We start from the raw sequence: 14,386 nt of genomic DNA, 5'->3' as shown, positions 1-14,386 counted from the left end.
TCCTTCTCCAAGCGAGGCTTTCATTTAAATCTTCATTCCTTCATCCCTCCAACTCCTTAGCCTTCCCGCTCTCCTTATTCTTCCTATAATATGTGTTATGGTATCTATCAATACCCCTTCCATCGAAACCGAGCTTGCCCTCAAGTTGGAACGAAGGAAAACACTCCACAAACTCTCGAGACAACATCCAAGAATCCTCAACACTCGACTTCTTACTCCAAGTTACAAGCAACTCTGTTTCTCCATGTTTGTTAAAACACTTGGCCAACACGTCAGCTGGTTCCAACGGTGTATCACTCGGGTCCAAGTAAACTGGTGGTAACGCCTGAACCTCCTCATTGCTCCCCAAGGCTTTCTTCAATTGAGAGATGTGAAACACAGGATGAATCCTAGAGCCCTCCGGCAGCAACAACCTGTACGCAGCCTTGCCAATCTTGTCCACTACACGATAAGGACCGTAAAACTTTGCTGCAAGCTTTTGACAAAACCTACGTACCACCGTTTGTTGCCTGTATGGACTTAGCTTCAAATAAACCATATCACCAACCTCCAAACTCACATCCCGACGCTTCTGATCCGCCTGATTCTTCATAATCTGTTGAGCACGTGGCAAATTCAACTTCAGCTGTTCCAACATCTTATCTCGCAACTTCAAAGACTCCTCTAACTCAAAGTTACTTGTGGACCCTTCCTCAAAACGAATCAACCCTGGAGGCTCACGCCCATACACAACCTGAAAAGGAGTCGTTTGAAGCGACTTGTGAAACGTCGTGTTATACCAAAACTCAGCCCAACTAAGAAAAGATGACCAAGTACGAGGATGAGTCGAGGCATAGCAACGTAAATATGTTTCCAAGCAGCGGTTGAGTACTTCAGTCTGACCGTCCGTTTGCGGGTGAAACGCCGTGCTAAACTTCAAATCAGTACCCGCCAAACGAAACGTCTCCTTCCAGAAAGAACTCAGAAACAGCCTATCTCGATCAGAAACAATGCTTCGAGGAAACCCGTGGAGCCTCACTATCTCAGAGACAAATTTCTGAGCCAAATCTGAAACAGTAAAAGGGTGTTTTAAACCAATGAAATGGGCAAACTTGCTCAAGCGATCAACCACCACCCAAATCACATTAATCCCACCTGAAGTTGGAAGTCCTTCAATGAAGTCCATGTTAATATCCTCCCACACACGATTCAGAATTGGCAAAGGTTGAAGTAGTCCTGCTGGAGATAGCGTAGAATGCTTATGAGTCTGGCACACTACGCATTCAGCTACATATTTCTGAACCAACTTCTTAATCCCCTCCCAATGAAAAGACAGTTGAATCCTCTTTAGTGTCTTAGCTACTCCAGAATGACCTCCTGCTTTACCATCATGACACTCGCGTAAGATAAGAGGAATAAACTTGGAATCTCTTGGAATCACCAGACGCTTCTTCCTCCATAACTTTCCCTCACTCATTATACTTCGAAGAAATTAACCCTCCCTGCCTCACCTGAGTTAACTTCTTCTGTATCTCTGCATCTGCTGCAATCTCCGAGAACAAATCCTCCCATTAAAGCACTGTTGGTACTGTCAGGTGAAGTAGCAAGCTAGTTAAGGCAATACTTCGAGATATACCGTCGGCTGCCTTGTTCTCACATCCTGGTTTGTAAAAGATTTCGAAGTCAAAGCCCAACAAACGCGTCAACCATCGTTGATAATCCATGTTCACCTCCTTTTGCTCCAGCAAGTACTTGATACTTCGCTGATCAGTATGCACATGAAACTTCCTACCCAACAGATAATGCTTCCACTTCTGAACCGCCATGAACACTGCCATTAATTCCCTCTCATACGCTGGTTTCATCTGCTCCCGAAGCGTCAACGCATGGCTAAAGAAAGCAATGGGGTTACCCTCCTGCATCAGAACAGCTCCCAAGCCAAAACCAGAAGCGTCTGATTCAATAACAAAAAGCTTGTTAAAATCAGGAAGAGCGAGTACTGGAGCATTAGTCATCGCTTTCTTTAAACTCTCAAATGCCATTTGTGTTTCCTCTTGCCACTCAAACTGATATTTCTTCAGAAGAGACGTCAACGGCCTTGCAATGGTCCCATAATGCTTCACAAACCTTCTGTAATAACTGGTCAACCCCAAAAAACCCCGTAACTGTTTGACTGTTTTAGGAACCGGCCATTTCAGCATTGCCACTGTCTTCTCACCATCCGTAGCTACACCTTTCTCGGAAATGATATGCCCAAGATATTCGACTTGAGAAACTCCAAATGAACACTTTTTAGCATTCGCAAATAGCTTATGTTTCCTCAACACTTCCAAAACCAACTTCAAATGAACCAGATGCTGCTCCATATTGGCGCTATATACCAGAATATCATCGAAAAATACTAAAACAAAGTCCCTCAGAAATGGTTCAAAAACCTTATTCATCAGGCTTTGAAAGGTAGTTGGAGCATTGGTCAAGCCAAAAGGCATGACCAAAAACTCATAATGGCCTTCTACCGTTCTGAAAGCGGTCTTCTTGATATCCTCTTCGCACATTCTAATCTGATGATAACCAGACCTCAGATCCAACTTAGAATAGACAGAAGCTCCGTGTAACTCATCCAAGAGCTGATCAATAACCGGAATTGGGTATTTGTTTGGGACTGTGGCCCTGTTAAGAGCTCTGTAATCTACGCAAAATCGGAAAATGCCATCTTTCTTCTTAACAAGTAGAACTGGACTGGAGAACGGACTCTCACTTGGCCTGATAATACCAGATCTCAGCATTTCCGACACTATTTCTTCCATCACTATCTTGCGAGCATGAGGGTATCGGTAAGGTTGAACAGAGACAGCTGACACCCCCGGATTCAACAATACAGAGTTGTAGGAATCTCAAAAACATCAGAAACCTGCTTCAACAAATCAGCCACACCCTCATGTAACAAAATACTACTTGACGAACCTTTCAATGTTGACAACACCACCGCCTCTTCCTGCTTATGTTCTCCCAAAGCAGCAGTCATCGTTTTTAAAGAGACATTGTTATTGTGCAACTCTGGATCACCATGTAACATGATTTTTCGACCTTGATAGAGAAAAGAAAACTCCTGCAACTTCCAATCCACTTCACACCTTCCCAATGTCTCCAACCAAAACACTCCCAAAATAATATCAACAGCTCCCAACTCCAGCACAATGAAATCAGGTACAAACGCCGCTGATTGTAACTGAATTGGGACCGCTTTGCACACTCCCAACGCCCTTATCGTAACACCATTTCCTAACAACACTTCTTGCTTATCATCCATTGTTACCTTCAATTGCAACCTACTAACCACCTCTGGAGATACGAAACTGTGAGAAGTGCCACTGTCAATCATAACTATAACCTCCTTCTGGTTGACTCGGCCTCTCAATTTTGTTGTTCGAGGTGAATCAATCCCCACAAAAGAGTTGAAAGACAGTGTCATCAGCTGTTGTTCTCCCCCCAATATGATATCCTCCAATTCATAATCTGGCTGTTCTAACACCTCCATCTCACATCCATTAATCACCGTCAGAATACATACTTCCTTGTTAGGACAGTCATTAGTTCGAGACCATGGAGCCTTACAAGTAAAGCAAAGTTTGTCTCTTCACAACGCATCAAGTTCTGCGTCAGTGTAACGTTGTCGAGCTCTTTGCAATGCACGTTGTGGAGGAACATTCTCTTTCAACACCCCTGCTTCACTACGCATCCTCTCATTACCCTTAACATAGGTCCCAGCTCCAAAATTCTTCCCACCATTCTGTCTTTTAGCATTAGAACGATCATCCACTCCACGAGCATCCCCAACAACTTTACAAAACGCACTCGACTCCATCCTTAAGACTGCAGCAATGAAATTAGGTAATCCCTGAGGATCCTTCATCCTAATCACCTCCTTCATCTCCACTGACAATCCATTGTAGAAGATTCGTTCCAAATGACGGTCTTCAACTCCAGGAACTTGAGCAGATAGTTCCTCAAACTTTGAGACATACTCAGCTAATGTCCCCTTTTGCTTGATAGCAAACAAACGAGTAGCTGGTTCATCGTCAATGGATTCAGAGAAACGAACCATCATCCTGTTCAGAAAGTCTCTCCAACTCTGAAAACCACCCCTATGCATCACCCAAGCATACCACTTCTTCAAAGCTCCTTGTAAACACAAAGGGACCAAATCAAGCTTTGCTTCATCGCTATACCTCCCCAATGTGTAAAAATACTCAATATCAACAATCCATTCCGATACCTTCGATCCATCACAAAAAGGCATCTCCACCTTCTTCAACATACTCTCACGATTTCCCAAATTCAAATAATCCTGTCGAAATCCTAGCGAAACACTACGCGATTGTTCCAACAGAGGTCGATGTACCTGAGAATTTGGCTTCGAAGAACCGGAAAATTGATCTTCCTCCTAAACCGGCATCTTCCCCACCGATTTCATCATCGCTTGAACCGATGAAGCCAGATTCGACATCACCGACTCAATCGACGTCAGCTTCCCTTCCATCATCGCCACAGAAGAATTCGTCACCGCTTGCTCCTTATTCAATCGCACGAACACTCCCATGAGAAACTCAACCTGACCTCTCGTCTTCGAATCCACTACCTCCAGATCTTCCTCATGCACCGATTGAACCGGAGATCCGCTCGTCGCCATCGCACTCGTCGTGTTTGAACTTTTCACCGCACCAGTGATAGATCCTTGATCAATGTAACTCCGTAAATCTTTATTGAATAGAAAAGCAATACAATATCTCTTAGCTTTGTAGTATGAAACAATCTAAGCTCTCATGGCGAACTAAGACTGCATCATCGATCTCATAGCGATTGAGTGTTCTAGACTCATAGCGTCTTCAGAACTTACAACAACAAAGCATGATTTCAAAATAGGGAAGTACTTGACTTTTTATACTAAAAGCGTAGAACAATATTGTAACTGCAAACTCTCCTTCTCCAAGTGAGGCTTTCATTTAAATTTTCATTCCTTCATCACTCCAACTCCTTAGCCTTCCCGCTCTTCTTATTCTTCCTATAATATGTGTTATGGTATCTATCAGCTTCACTGAGAAGAGGTGACTTGATGAGCTTATTAATGGCAGGGAAGGTTTTCCTTCTTTGTTCATCTCTGTATTGCAATCTCATCCTTGTCTTCTCCCACTTGCACTTCTTTTCTCTCAAGCTCAAAAATTTGGCTCTCTCTTCATCTTTCTTGGAACATTATTCTAGAACGTTATCACCATCCTACAAATGGAAAGATAAAATCAAAGATATGGTCTCAAGAAAACATAACAAGGAACCAAATGGTTCATCAATTTTTTTAATAATTAGGAGGTTTGAAGGCCCGTACATCCTCGGTTAGGTTAGGTTAGGTTAGGTTAGGTTGAGGTCCAAATTATGATAAATTAATCATTCTTATATTTCCACAACGGGAATCAAATATATAACCTCTTAAACCCCTACTATTGATCCAAAAAAATTTAGCCACACAATCAGTTATAACATCCTTGATAACAATTATGAAAATGTAAAAAAGTCTTCAGTAAAATTTGAATACGATTTTTTTTGTAGATTTCTATACAACGTATGTGACCTTCACTGAAATTCTCAACTGTATGTAAAATAAATCGTTATTTTAATACAAAATATTGAAAATGAACGATGGCAATTCGGTAGATATGTAAGGAATAGTCTTTTTAAACAATTCCCACAAATGATAGAAGCAAAACTTAGACAATTCCATGGTCTTCTCTTTCCCACTTTGACGCATCTTAAGCAAAGAAAAAACACCAACAAACATCTTAGACCATACAAAGAAAGAGAAACCAAACCAACTTTCTCTTTGTTCCGAGTTTGCAAAGAACACAAAAAGAATATGAGAGATTTAATATACCTTTTATGGATTAATCATCGATTAAAGGTGATGATGGTGATGATGATGTTCGTATCATGGAGATGTGTTTTGGGATTGGAGAACATAAACCCCATATTCTTCGATGAAGGTCTTTCTCATTTATTTGGTGAAGCTAATCTCATCCGATCTCCTGATGATCGCAGCGTTCGATTACTCCTCGACAAATATACTGGTGATTTTCTTGTCTTTCAAGTTATTATATAAATAGTATAGTGTGAAGATTTCTCAAGAACATATAATTTAAGAGACTCGACTTTTAGGTTTTTGTTGATGATCATCATTTGTAAGTTTAATTTTGTGAGTTGCATGAACATATTAATAGATAGACATGGTATTCGATTATGGTGATAACATGATTATGCGATTATATATACCATCTTTTACCAAACATGAAATTTTGCAAGAAAATATTAATTTATATTTCATGTTATCCAATTAACATTATTAGGCGATTATACCATATTTTACCAAACTTGAAATTTTACAAAAGCTTGATTTATATTCAATCAATATGCAAAGGTAAATGATGTAGTAGATGAGATTTCATTGTTCCAAGTTTTTTCAACTTTGTTAGGTTTCTTTTCAAACTTCATAAATTTAATTAGTTCATTTTCAACAATTAATTATCTAGTAAATGTCACTAATCAAAGCCGTTGAGTTTTAATTATATAGATTTTAATACGAAATTGTTTTCAAAATGAATTCAATAGGGTCAGGATTTATATCTTCAAACATGTATCAACATGGATTTTTTAGTTCGTTGATAAAGTTGCCAGGAGCTTACACGGCTGGTCTTGTAGTAGCCTTCTATGTAAGTCACTATTTTTCAGTTTCCTTATTAGTCCACTTTTTTTTTTTTTAAAGTGATTGAATGCAAATGAAATTGATATGATATAGACATCAAACGGCGATGTGTTTGTGAAGAACCACGATGAATTAGACATAGAGTTCTTAGGAAACGTCGAAGGGAAGCCGTGGCGGTTTCAGACGAATATGTACGGAAACGGTAGTACAAACCGTGGCCGAGAAGAACGCTACCGTCTTTGGTTTGATCCGTCCAAGGAGTTTCACCGTTATAGCATCCTGTGGAACCCTACCAAAATAATGTTAGTTTCCTCTTTCTCACAATCCTTTCTCTATAAGTCAACAATTTTACCTATGCTCATTGGTTTTAAGAGTCGTTAAACAATCAAAATTTCAAGACCGGTGCATATGTAGTTCTTAGTTAGGTGGTCTAGACTGGTGCATGTGGTTTTGATAGTGTGCATGAGATATGTATGTTGAATATAAAGTAAGTGGTTGTTGTGTAGTATACATTTTAGTGAATGCAAACAAGACACGGCAAGTCCAATCTCATTTACACGCATGAGAGTACTGATGGGCACGTCAAACACATACTATTTCAAATTTAGTAATAGTTTGATTAACAATGGATCGGTTTAGGTCATCAAGATTTGACAATCTCATGGGTAAAATCTTGCTCTAGTTAGCCAAGAAAATATGCAACATATCACAATGTTGGCTAGTTCATGACATGCAGATTTTGGGTAGACGATGTGCCAATAAGAGAAATCATAAGAAAAGAAGAAATGAAAGGAGACTATCCACAAAAACCAATGTCTCTCTACGCAACCATTTGGGACGCCTCAAGCTGGGCTACTTCGGGCGGTAAATTCGGCGTCGACTATGCATTTTCACCTTTCGTCTCCGAGTTCAAAGACGTTGCTCTAGACGGTTGTAATGTCTCCGACTCATTCCCCAACAACAACAACAACAATACCGTTGGTTATAACTACATCAACTGTTCTGCTTCCGACCAAGATCTCATGACTAGTGATTACTCAACCATTAGTCCTAAACAAGCAGCTGCGATGAGACGGTTCCGGGAACGTTATATGTATTATTCGTATTGTTACGACACCGTGAGATACGCCGTGCCTCCACCTGAGTGTGTGATCGTGACGGCTGAGAAGGACCGGTTTAGGGATACTGGACGGTTAAAGTTTGGTGGTAGTCATAGAGCACGGAAAAGACGGAAGCGGAATCGGTCTACGCCTGTGGTTTCGGCTGATCAATAGCATTAATTAGTTGAATTTAAATCCCGAATGTGTATATATAGTGTTTAATTAAATAGATCATGAATAATATACATTTATAAAATTCATCAAATTTTATTTTATTTTAATTTATTTATCCCGCTGTAAATGATGCATATGTCAAAAATATTCAGGAAAATTTGTTTTTTAGACCAAAAAAATGGTAACTATGTCCAATCAAACTAATCTCATATATTTTGTGTCCCATTAGGTTAATTATTTTCGAAATTACAATAATACCTCTTAATTTTAATTATAGATTTGAAATTACAATAAATGAAACATATGTTAAATATTAAAATATAATAAATAATTAAAGTAATTAAAATTAAAAAACATTAAAAATCCTTAAATAAATAAAAAAAAAAACCTAAGCCTACACTTTATGTCCCACGATTTTTTTTTATATTTTTTTTTGAAAAATCGTTTTTTCATATATGGAAACTGAATATTTTCAAAACGATCTTTTTATTTTTGTTATTTTCTGAAAATTTGTTTTTTCATATAAAGAAACTGAATATTTTCAAAGCGATTTTATTTTATTTTTATTTTTTCTGAAAAACGTTTTTTCATATATGGAAACCGAATATTTTCAAATATTTTCTTCCCATATTTTTTGAAACTGATTATTCTTATCCGTAGAATATAGTAAATATGTAGAACTCTGTTTCTACAGGTTTTTAGATTTATAGTAATGTGTAGATTTTGATTTCTACAGGTTTTAGATTTACAGTAAATCTGTAGAACTCGTTTTCTACAGGGTTTTAGATTTATAGTAATGCGTAGATTTTGATTTCTACATGTTTTAGATTTATAGTAATCTGTATATTCCGATTTCTACAGATTTTAGAACGATAAGTTAAGTGCGGCATGTGTATTCTAAATATTTTTAGAGTACTATTATTTACGTAGATTATGTATTCTAAAAATAGTAGATTCAATGAAAAAATGAATTTTATTTTCTACTTCGTATAATGCTAATTCTACTTTAAGTAGAACAAAATCTGAAATTATGATTTAAACATTTTTAAAATTGAAAAAAAAAATACCACTAAGTTTATATGGGTATTTAATCGGTAGTTACTATTTTTCCAAAATTTTTTAGTTTGTAAAACTATTTATTTGATTTATTTTCAAAAATACTAAAGGGCATTAGAGATAAAAATGGTACAAAATAGAAATTAGCCTAATGAAACATAGTTATCATTTTTTTTATCTCAAAAAACAATTTTCTCAAATATTTATTACAAAATGAAATACTGACTTAAAAAAAATTGACAAAAAATAATGATAATATGTAACCTTCACCGTTTGATAGTTCAACTTCGATATACACCGAAAATCTACGACTAGTGGCTAATTAATCTGATAATGTACATATTTGATCTAATTAATCTGACTAGTCAGCAAAGACTTTATTTGATCTAATTTTTTAAAGCATATATGAAATGTAACATTCCATAAACATAAGATAATTTCCACACGTTGATTAATTTAAACCAATGTGTATATACTTGAACCATATACCCAAGTAACCCAACCCAATGTCAAGCTGATTTTTAAGGTATCAAATTGTTTATTTAAACAAATATTTTATTAATTATATGATGATTAGATTCGCTTAACATTACTTTCAAAGGTATCTCTACCCCTCGGCTGAGTTTCACAATGGCAAACAAAGCTCATGAATGTGGACCAAATACAAGCTCTTTTTTTTTTTTTATCAACTACCAAATACAAGATCTACAAGCCAAGAAACCAATTACTTCACAAGCAAACTCATATAGCATAACTCGACTTAACCTAAGATTTTATTCTTATTGGTTTTCCTCTTCTCAAGAAACCAAACAATAATTTAACATGAAATTGTTATTATTAAGTTAACATCTTACAATATTAAATAATGGAAGATTATTCCCAACACTAAACTTTTCTTTCACCATATTTAAAAAAAAAATGTGATTCCATTCGGTTATCTTCAAAGCTGTTTTATACAAATACAACAAAAGCAATCTAAACCAGATCGGTTCTCATTTTATTTTGGAACAATTAAACTTCCAAAAAACCGGTCATCCTAAGAACGGAGTTCCGGTGACGACTTAAGTCTCTTCCTTTAAGGGTACAGAAGGAAAACGCCATTTGCGCTTCCGTTCTTCGTTTTCCGATTATGACATGTGGAGGAGTTATACTCTCCTTCCCCTCCTCATCCTCCTCCTCAACCGTACACGGTAAAATAGTTCTTGACGGAATTCTCACCGGAGATGACTTCTTCTCCGTGGCCATCGGCTGTCTTTTGGTGTTTTCTTTGTTGCTACTCTTGACGTTGTTACTCATGAAATATTCATCGGAAAATGTAATCTCGGATTCTTGAAATTCTTCTGACATTGAAAGAAAAAGTTGTGCCAGCAAAAGTTAGGGATTATTTTGGTTGAAGAGCGGCGAGGTAGGAAAAGAAGACACAACTGTGAGAAAAGTTGGAACTTATATAGACAAAGACTTCGCAAATAGAATCTCATGTTTTACACGTATATATATGTACTTATGTGTGTGTATATATACGTGTAAGTATTAATATCTTGTGTTGCATCAGATGACGCCATCGTGAACGTGTTTGAGTGAAGTCAAGGGATTCGATATTGTAATAATTAATTAATCATTAAGGATGGGATTACACAAGTGTTTATATACACTTACACATCATTTTTTGCTACAATATAATGGGATAATTTGGTGTTGGTACGTAATTAGTAACAACTTTAAATTTGCATGATTATTAAAAAACCAGAATAAATTCTCCAATATAGGTTTATTTTTTTGTTTCTACATATTTGATATATATGTGAATTTAAAAAGGTAAAAACGTAAGTTCAAATACATATATCTTATACTCAAATGAATGGAGAAATAATCAATAAAATATTTAGGTTATAGGTCAAAATTATGGATCAAGTTTACATTTTAAGTTAAAGCTTACTATATGTTAATGTATTTTCGTAAATATTAAAATATCGTGTATGTATGTCTACTAATTCATCTGGTGAAGAAAATTTAAGGCTTCGAATGATAAAATGTTGAACGTCATGCTTATAATTTTAAAACAACACAAGTAAATTATATAGTTTGAGCTAATCATTGTACATTATTTATAAAATCAGATAAATATATTTTAAAGCTAAGTGTTTATAACAAAATTATTTATTATTAAAAATGAAAAAAAACAGATCAACACCACCAAATGTTAACGGATGAGATCTGCATGATCTCCTGCTTTTTCCATAAAAAAGATAAAAATATTGAACTGCATGTAAATCTCTCACTTAAACTGCTTTTGCAAACAGAAAAACGTGAATGGTAAATGTATTGCGTGAGAACTGCACCTGCAGGAGAACTGCCGTTGTCCCGCCCTTCCACCTAATTATGTTTATTCCTGGTGAAAAGATAAAATGGTTGGAAACGAAAAAAGAATACTAATGATTGTGAATCTGAGTCGGTGTAACGCTACTGTACGCAATCGTCGCGTGTTTGGCGGCTACGCGGTTACTCGCTCAACACTAAACACCGCATAATCTCAAACAGATGAAGAACGCCCACTAGAGCGCCACCACGTGTCGAAGACTGTCAACGTCAGCCAGAGTTAAACGTAACCAGGCTTTCGCTAGTGTGTGTTAATTATTTACAGAACTTCGGTTGTTCACCTTAGCATTACGTAGCGGCGTTAATTAACGGCCGATAATTTGTTGCTTTCGGAGAAGAAAAAGGAGAAATGATCAATGTGGCTTAAAAAGTCTTCTGTTTTAATTTTCTTTCATATTAATTTTTTTTGTTTCTTGATTACCTATTGACGTCGATGCTTAATGAAGTGAAACTTACAAAATATTACAAAAAATAACACTCAGGATAAATAATTAATGTCACTGTGTGTTATTTTGTGGAAATACTAAAATAACTTTCATACCTTTCATGTTTCAATGGATAATTTGGTTGAGTGATTCTAAGAGCATTTCAAAAAAAAAAAAATTCTATAACTTCATATATATAATTATTTTATCTTAAAAAAGGTATTTCAAAACTTCAAAATTTTGAAGAAGATTAAAATTATATATTTTAAGTTTCAATACTAAAATCTACAAATCTGAAGTTTTATATTTTATTTGTATTTTGTCCTTACAATTACACTTCATATTTACGACTGTTAAATATTTTTTGTTTACCGTTTTAAACTTTAAAAATTTATATCTCATAAAATATTTTAATTTTGTTTTTATAAATTTAAGTCTTACACATAATTAAAAAAAACTTTAAAATAAGATTAAAATATTTTAAATTAAATTTAAAATAACTTGATAATTATTTTAAAAAAAAGGTACATGAAGCCTTAATTGATCATATGACGGAAAATGAAGATACCCGATTTCAACAATTTTTAGCTCGTAATCTATAAATTAAAAATAAAGAAAATCATTTCTTATGAAATAATGCGGTATTTTGCTCGTAGTTTAATATTTAGTAATGTATTTATATTTATAATTTTATATATTAGTGAAATATTTTATTAATTAATATTGATGTAATAATTTTAATATATGTGCTACTTATTTATAAATTTTTATAAATTTAAAATAATTATGACAAATATAAATATCATAGTATAAAATACAAATAATTTTAAAATTAAAATTGAAATTTTTATTTTGCAGAATAACACTTTTAAACATTAAATATAAATTTTTGCAAACTTCAAAATAGAAAGTATTTTTGGAGATGATCTAAGGTAATATAAAATTTCAGATTTGCTGTTAATGCAATTTTAAAATACTTTCTTGACAAACAACTTTATCCGTGAAGTTGTCGCAAAAGCAAGTTTTCATTAATTGACACACAATTATTAACGATTAAGACATGCATTGAGGAGTACATATAAGAAAAAGGGTTACTGAAAATGATTGTATCATATAAGATTATAATTAGTTGAAACTCAACCGAGGTCAACTTTACAATAGGATTTAACTAAAGTCGATTTACAGTTTGATTTGAGTTCGATATAAGTTTATAACTTTATCAAATTAAGATAAAATAATCTTAGGCGTAAAACAAAACAAAAAGTATTAATTAGTGTAAATCATACATGTATTGAGAATTGAGTGGTATTTTAGAAAGTATATCAAGTAAAAAATTTAGAAATCTCTAATGATTATAACGAAAATCTTTTCTCGTGAGAAAACAATTCCTCGGAAAGATAAGTGTACATACCTTGGGTAATTTTTTTACAAGTCTTGACCTATGTTTCATTTACAAGACTATCTCCAACTGAGCACTATTTCCTCTTTTTTATATATATATATATATATATATATTTTACGTCATTTTCTATATTTTCTTCTAGAATAGAGTATAAAGTTAGATTTATTCCAATAGTGTAACTCTATAATAGAGTTAACCACTCTATAATAGAGTTAATCTATTATAAAGTAGGATTTTATCTTTTTACTATATAATAGAATAATTTATAGATTTACACATTTGTTCAGAGAAAAATAGAGTTATACCATTGGAACAAATTTAATTCTATAATAGAATTACTTTATTTTAGAAGAAAATATAAAAAGAAAAATAGTGTTCCATTGAAAATGTTCTAATACGGAAATCTATACGACTAGTGACGTATACGTTTTTTTTTTAAGTATACGTTTTTACGTGTTCAGAACAAAACAAGCACGGTAAATGCATCATTTCTCACACAAAGCTGGACAATGAAGTGAAATCAAACTTTGTGCATGTTCTTAGCAAAAAAACTTTGTGCATGTCCTACTAGACAATCTTAAATCGAAAAGAGACAATGAAAATAGAGAAAAAGGTAGAGTCGAGTGAATTGGTCACTGGACGAATTAGGATGTTTGATAGATGCATACAATGTCTCGTGCTAGAGACAGCGACTTAGCCAAAATTTCGGATATCTTTGGACTATAGTGTGGTTACTAGACCTAGTGGTCCCTTCGACCATTTCAGATGTTGGATACTCTTGTATTAGGTGTGTCTTGTTCCGTCTTTCTTCTTTTGTTCTCAATTATTGGTCACAATTTTGGAACTTTCTCTATATACATAAATAAAATTTAAATTATTTTGCTAATTTTACGAATCACGCACTGTGGTCTTGGTACATATTTTATATATGTATATTCTATATATATAGAAATTAGTGAAACCATTGTTTTAAGAGCATGTTTATCCCTAAAAAATCCAATATATGTTTTTTTTTGTCTAAAAAAAAAAATTAAAAAGCGAACCAATCGTGGGCCGCCACAGTCAGTGGGACCCGTGAACAAGGTAAGAAACTCACTAAAATCGGTTTTTAACTAGTAGTTTTTGT

General features: G+C 34.6%; 2 protein-coding genes across 2 annotated transcripts; one reads left to right on the top strand and one right to left on the bottom strand.

Moving 5' to 3' along the window:
* Positions 1-5,688: 5,688 nt before the first annotated feature.
* On the top strand, positions 5,689-8,138 carry LOC106305426 (probable xyloglucan endotransglucosylase/hydrolase protein 29). The gene is made up of 4 exons (XM_013741801.1): positions 5,689-6,095; positions 6,634-6,734; positions 6,821-7,029; positions 7,464-8,138. Exons 1-4 carry the CDS (start codon positions 5,723-5,725, stop codon positions 7,999-8,001), a joined length of 1,221 nt encoding a protein of 406 aa, XP_013597255.1. The 5' UTR covers positions 5,689-5,722; the 3' UTR covers positions 8,002-8,138.
* Positions 8,139-9,803: 1,665 nt separating this feature from the next.
* Positions 9,804-10,519, bottom strand: LOC106305526. Its single transcript, XM_013741893.1, has one exon. It carries the CDS (start codon positions 10,402-10,404, stop codon positions 10,069-10,071), a length of 336 nt encoding a protein of 111 aa, XP_013597347.1. The 5' UTR covers positions 10,405-10,519; the 3' UTR covers positions 9,804-10,068.
* Between the last annotated feature and the right edge of the window lie 3,867 nt (positions 10,520-14,386).

This window comes from Brassica oleracea, chromosome C1 (assembly GCF_000695525.1).
Source record: "Brassica oleracea var. oleracea cultivar TO1000 chromosome C1, BOL, whole genome shotgun sequence".
In the NCBI taxonomy this organism is placed as follows: Eukaryota; Viridiplantae; Streptophyta; class Magnoliopsida; order Brassicales; family Brassicaceae; genus Brassica; species Brassica oleracea.
The sequence above is the reverse complement of the archived record's forward strand: the minus strand, read 5'-3'. Positions and strand labels throughout refer to the sequence as shown.

What these genes read in the sequence shown, in the direction of transcription:
- LOC106305426 (XM_013741801.1), top strand. Translation starts at nt 5,723, where the DNA reads ATGATAGAAGCAAAACTTAGACAATTCCATGGTCTTCTCTTTCCCACT. An exon ending in GTCTTGTAGTAGCCTTCTAT is followed by an intron (nt 6,735 to 6,820) that starts GTAAGTCACTAT and finishes GATATGATATAG; the next exon opens with ACATCAAACGGCGATGTGTT. An exon ending in TGGAACCCTACCAAAATAAT is followed by an intron (nt 7,030 to 7,463) that starts GTTAGTTTCCTC and finishes CATGACATGCAG; the next exon opens with ATTTTGGGTAGACGATGTGC.
- LOC106305526 (XM_013741893.1), bottom strand. Translation starts at nt 10,404, where the DNA reads ATGTCAGAAGAATTTCAAGAATCCGAGATTACATTTTCCGATGAATAT.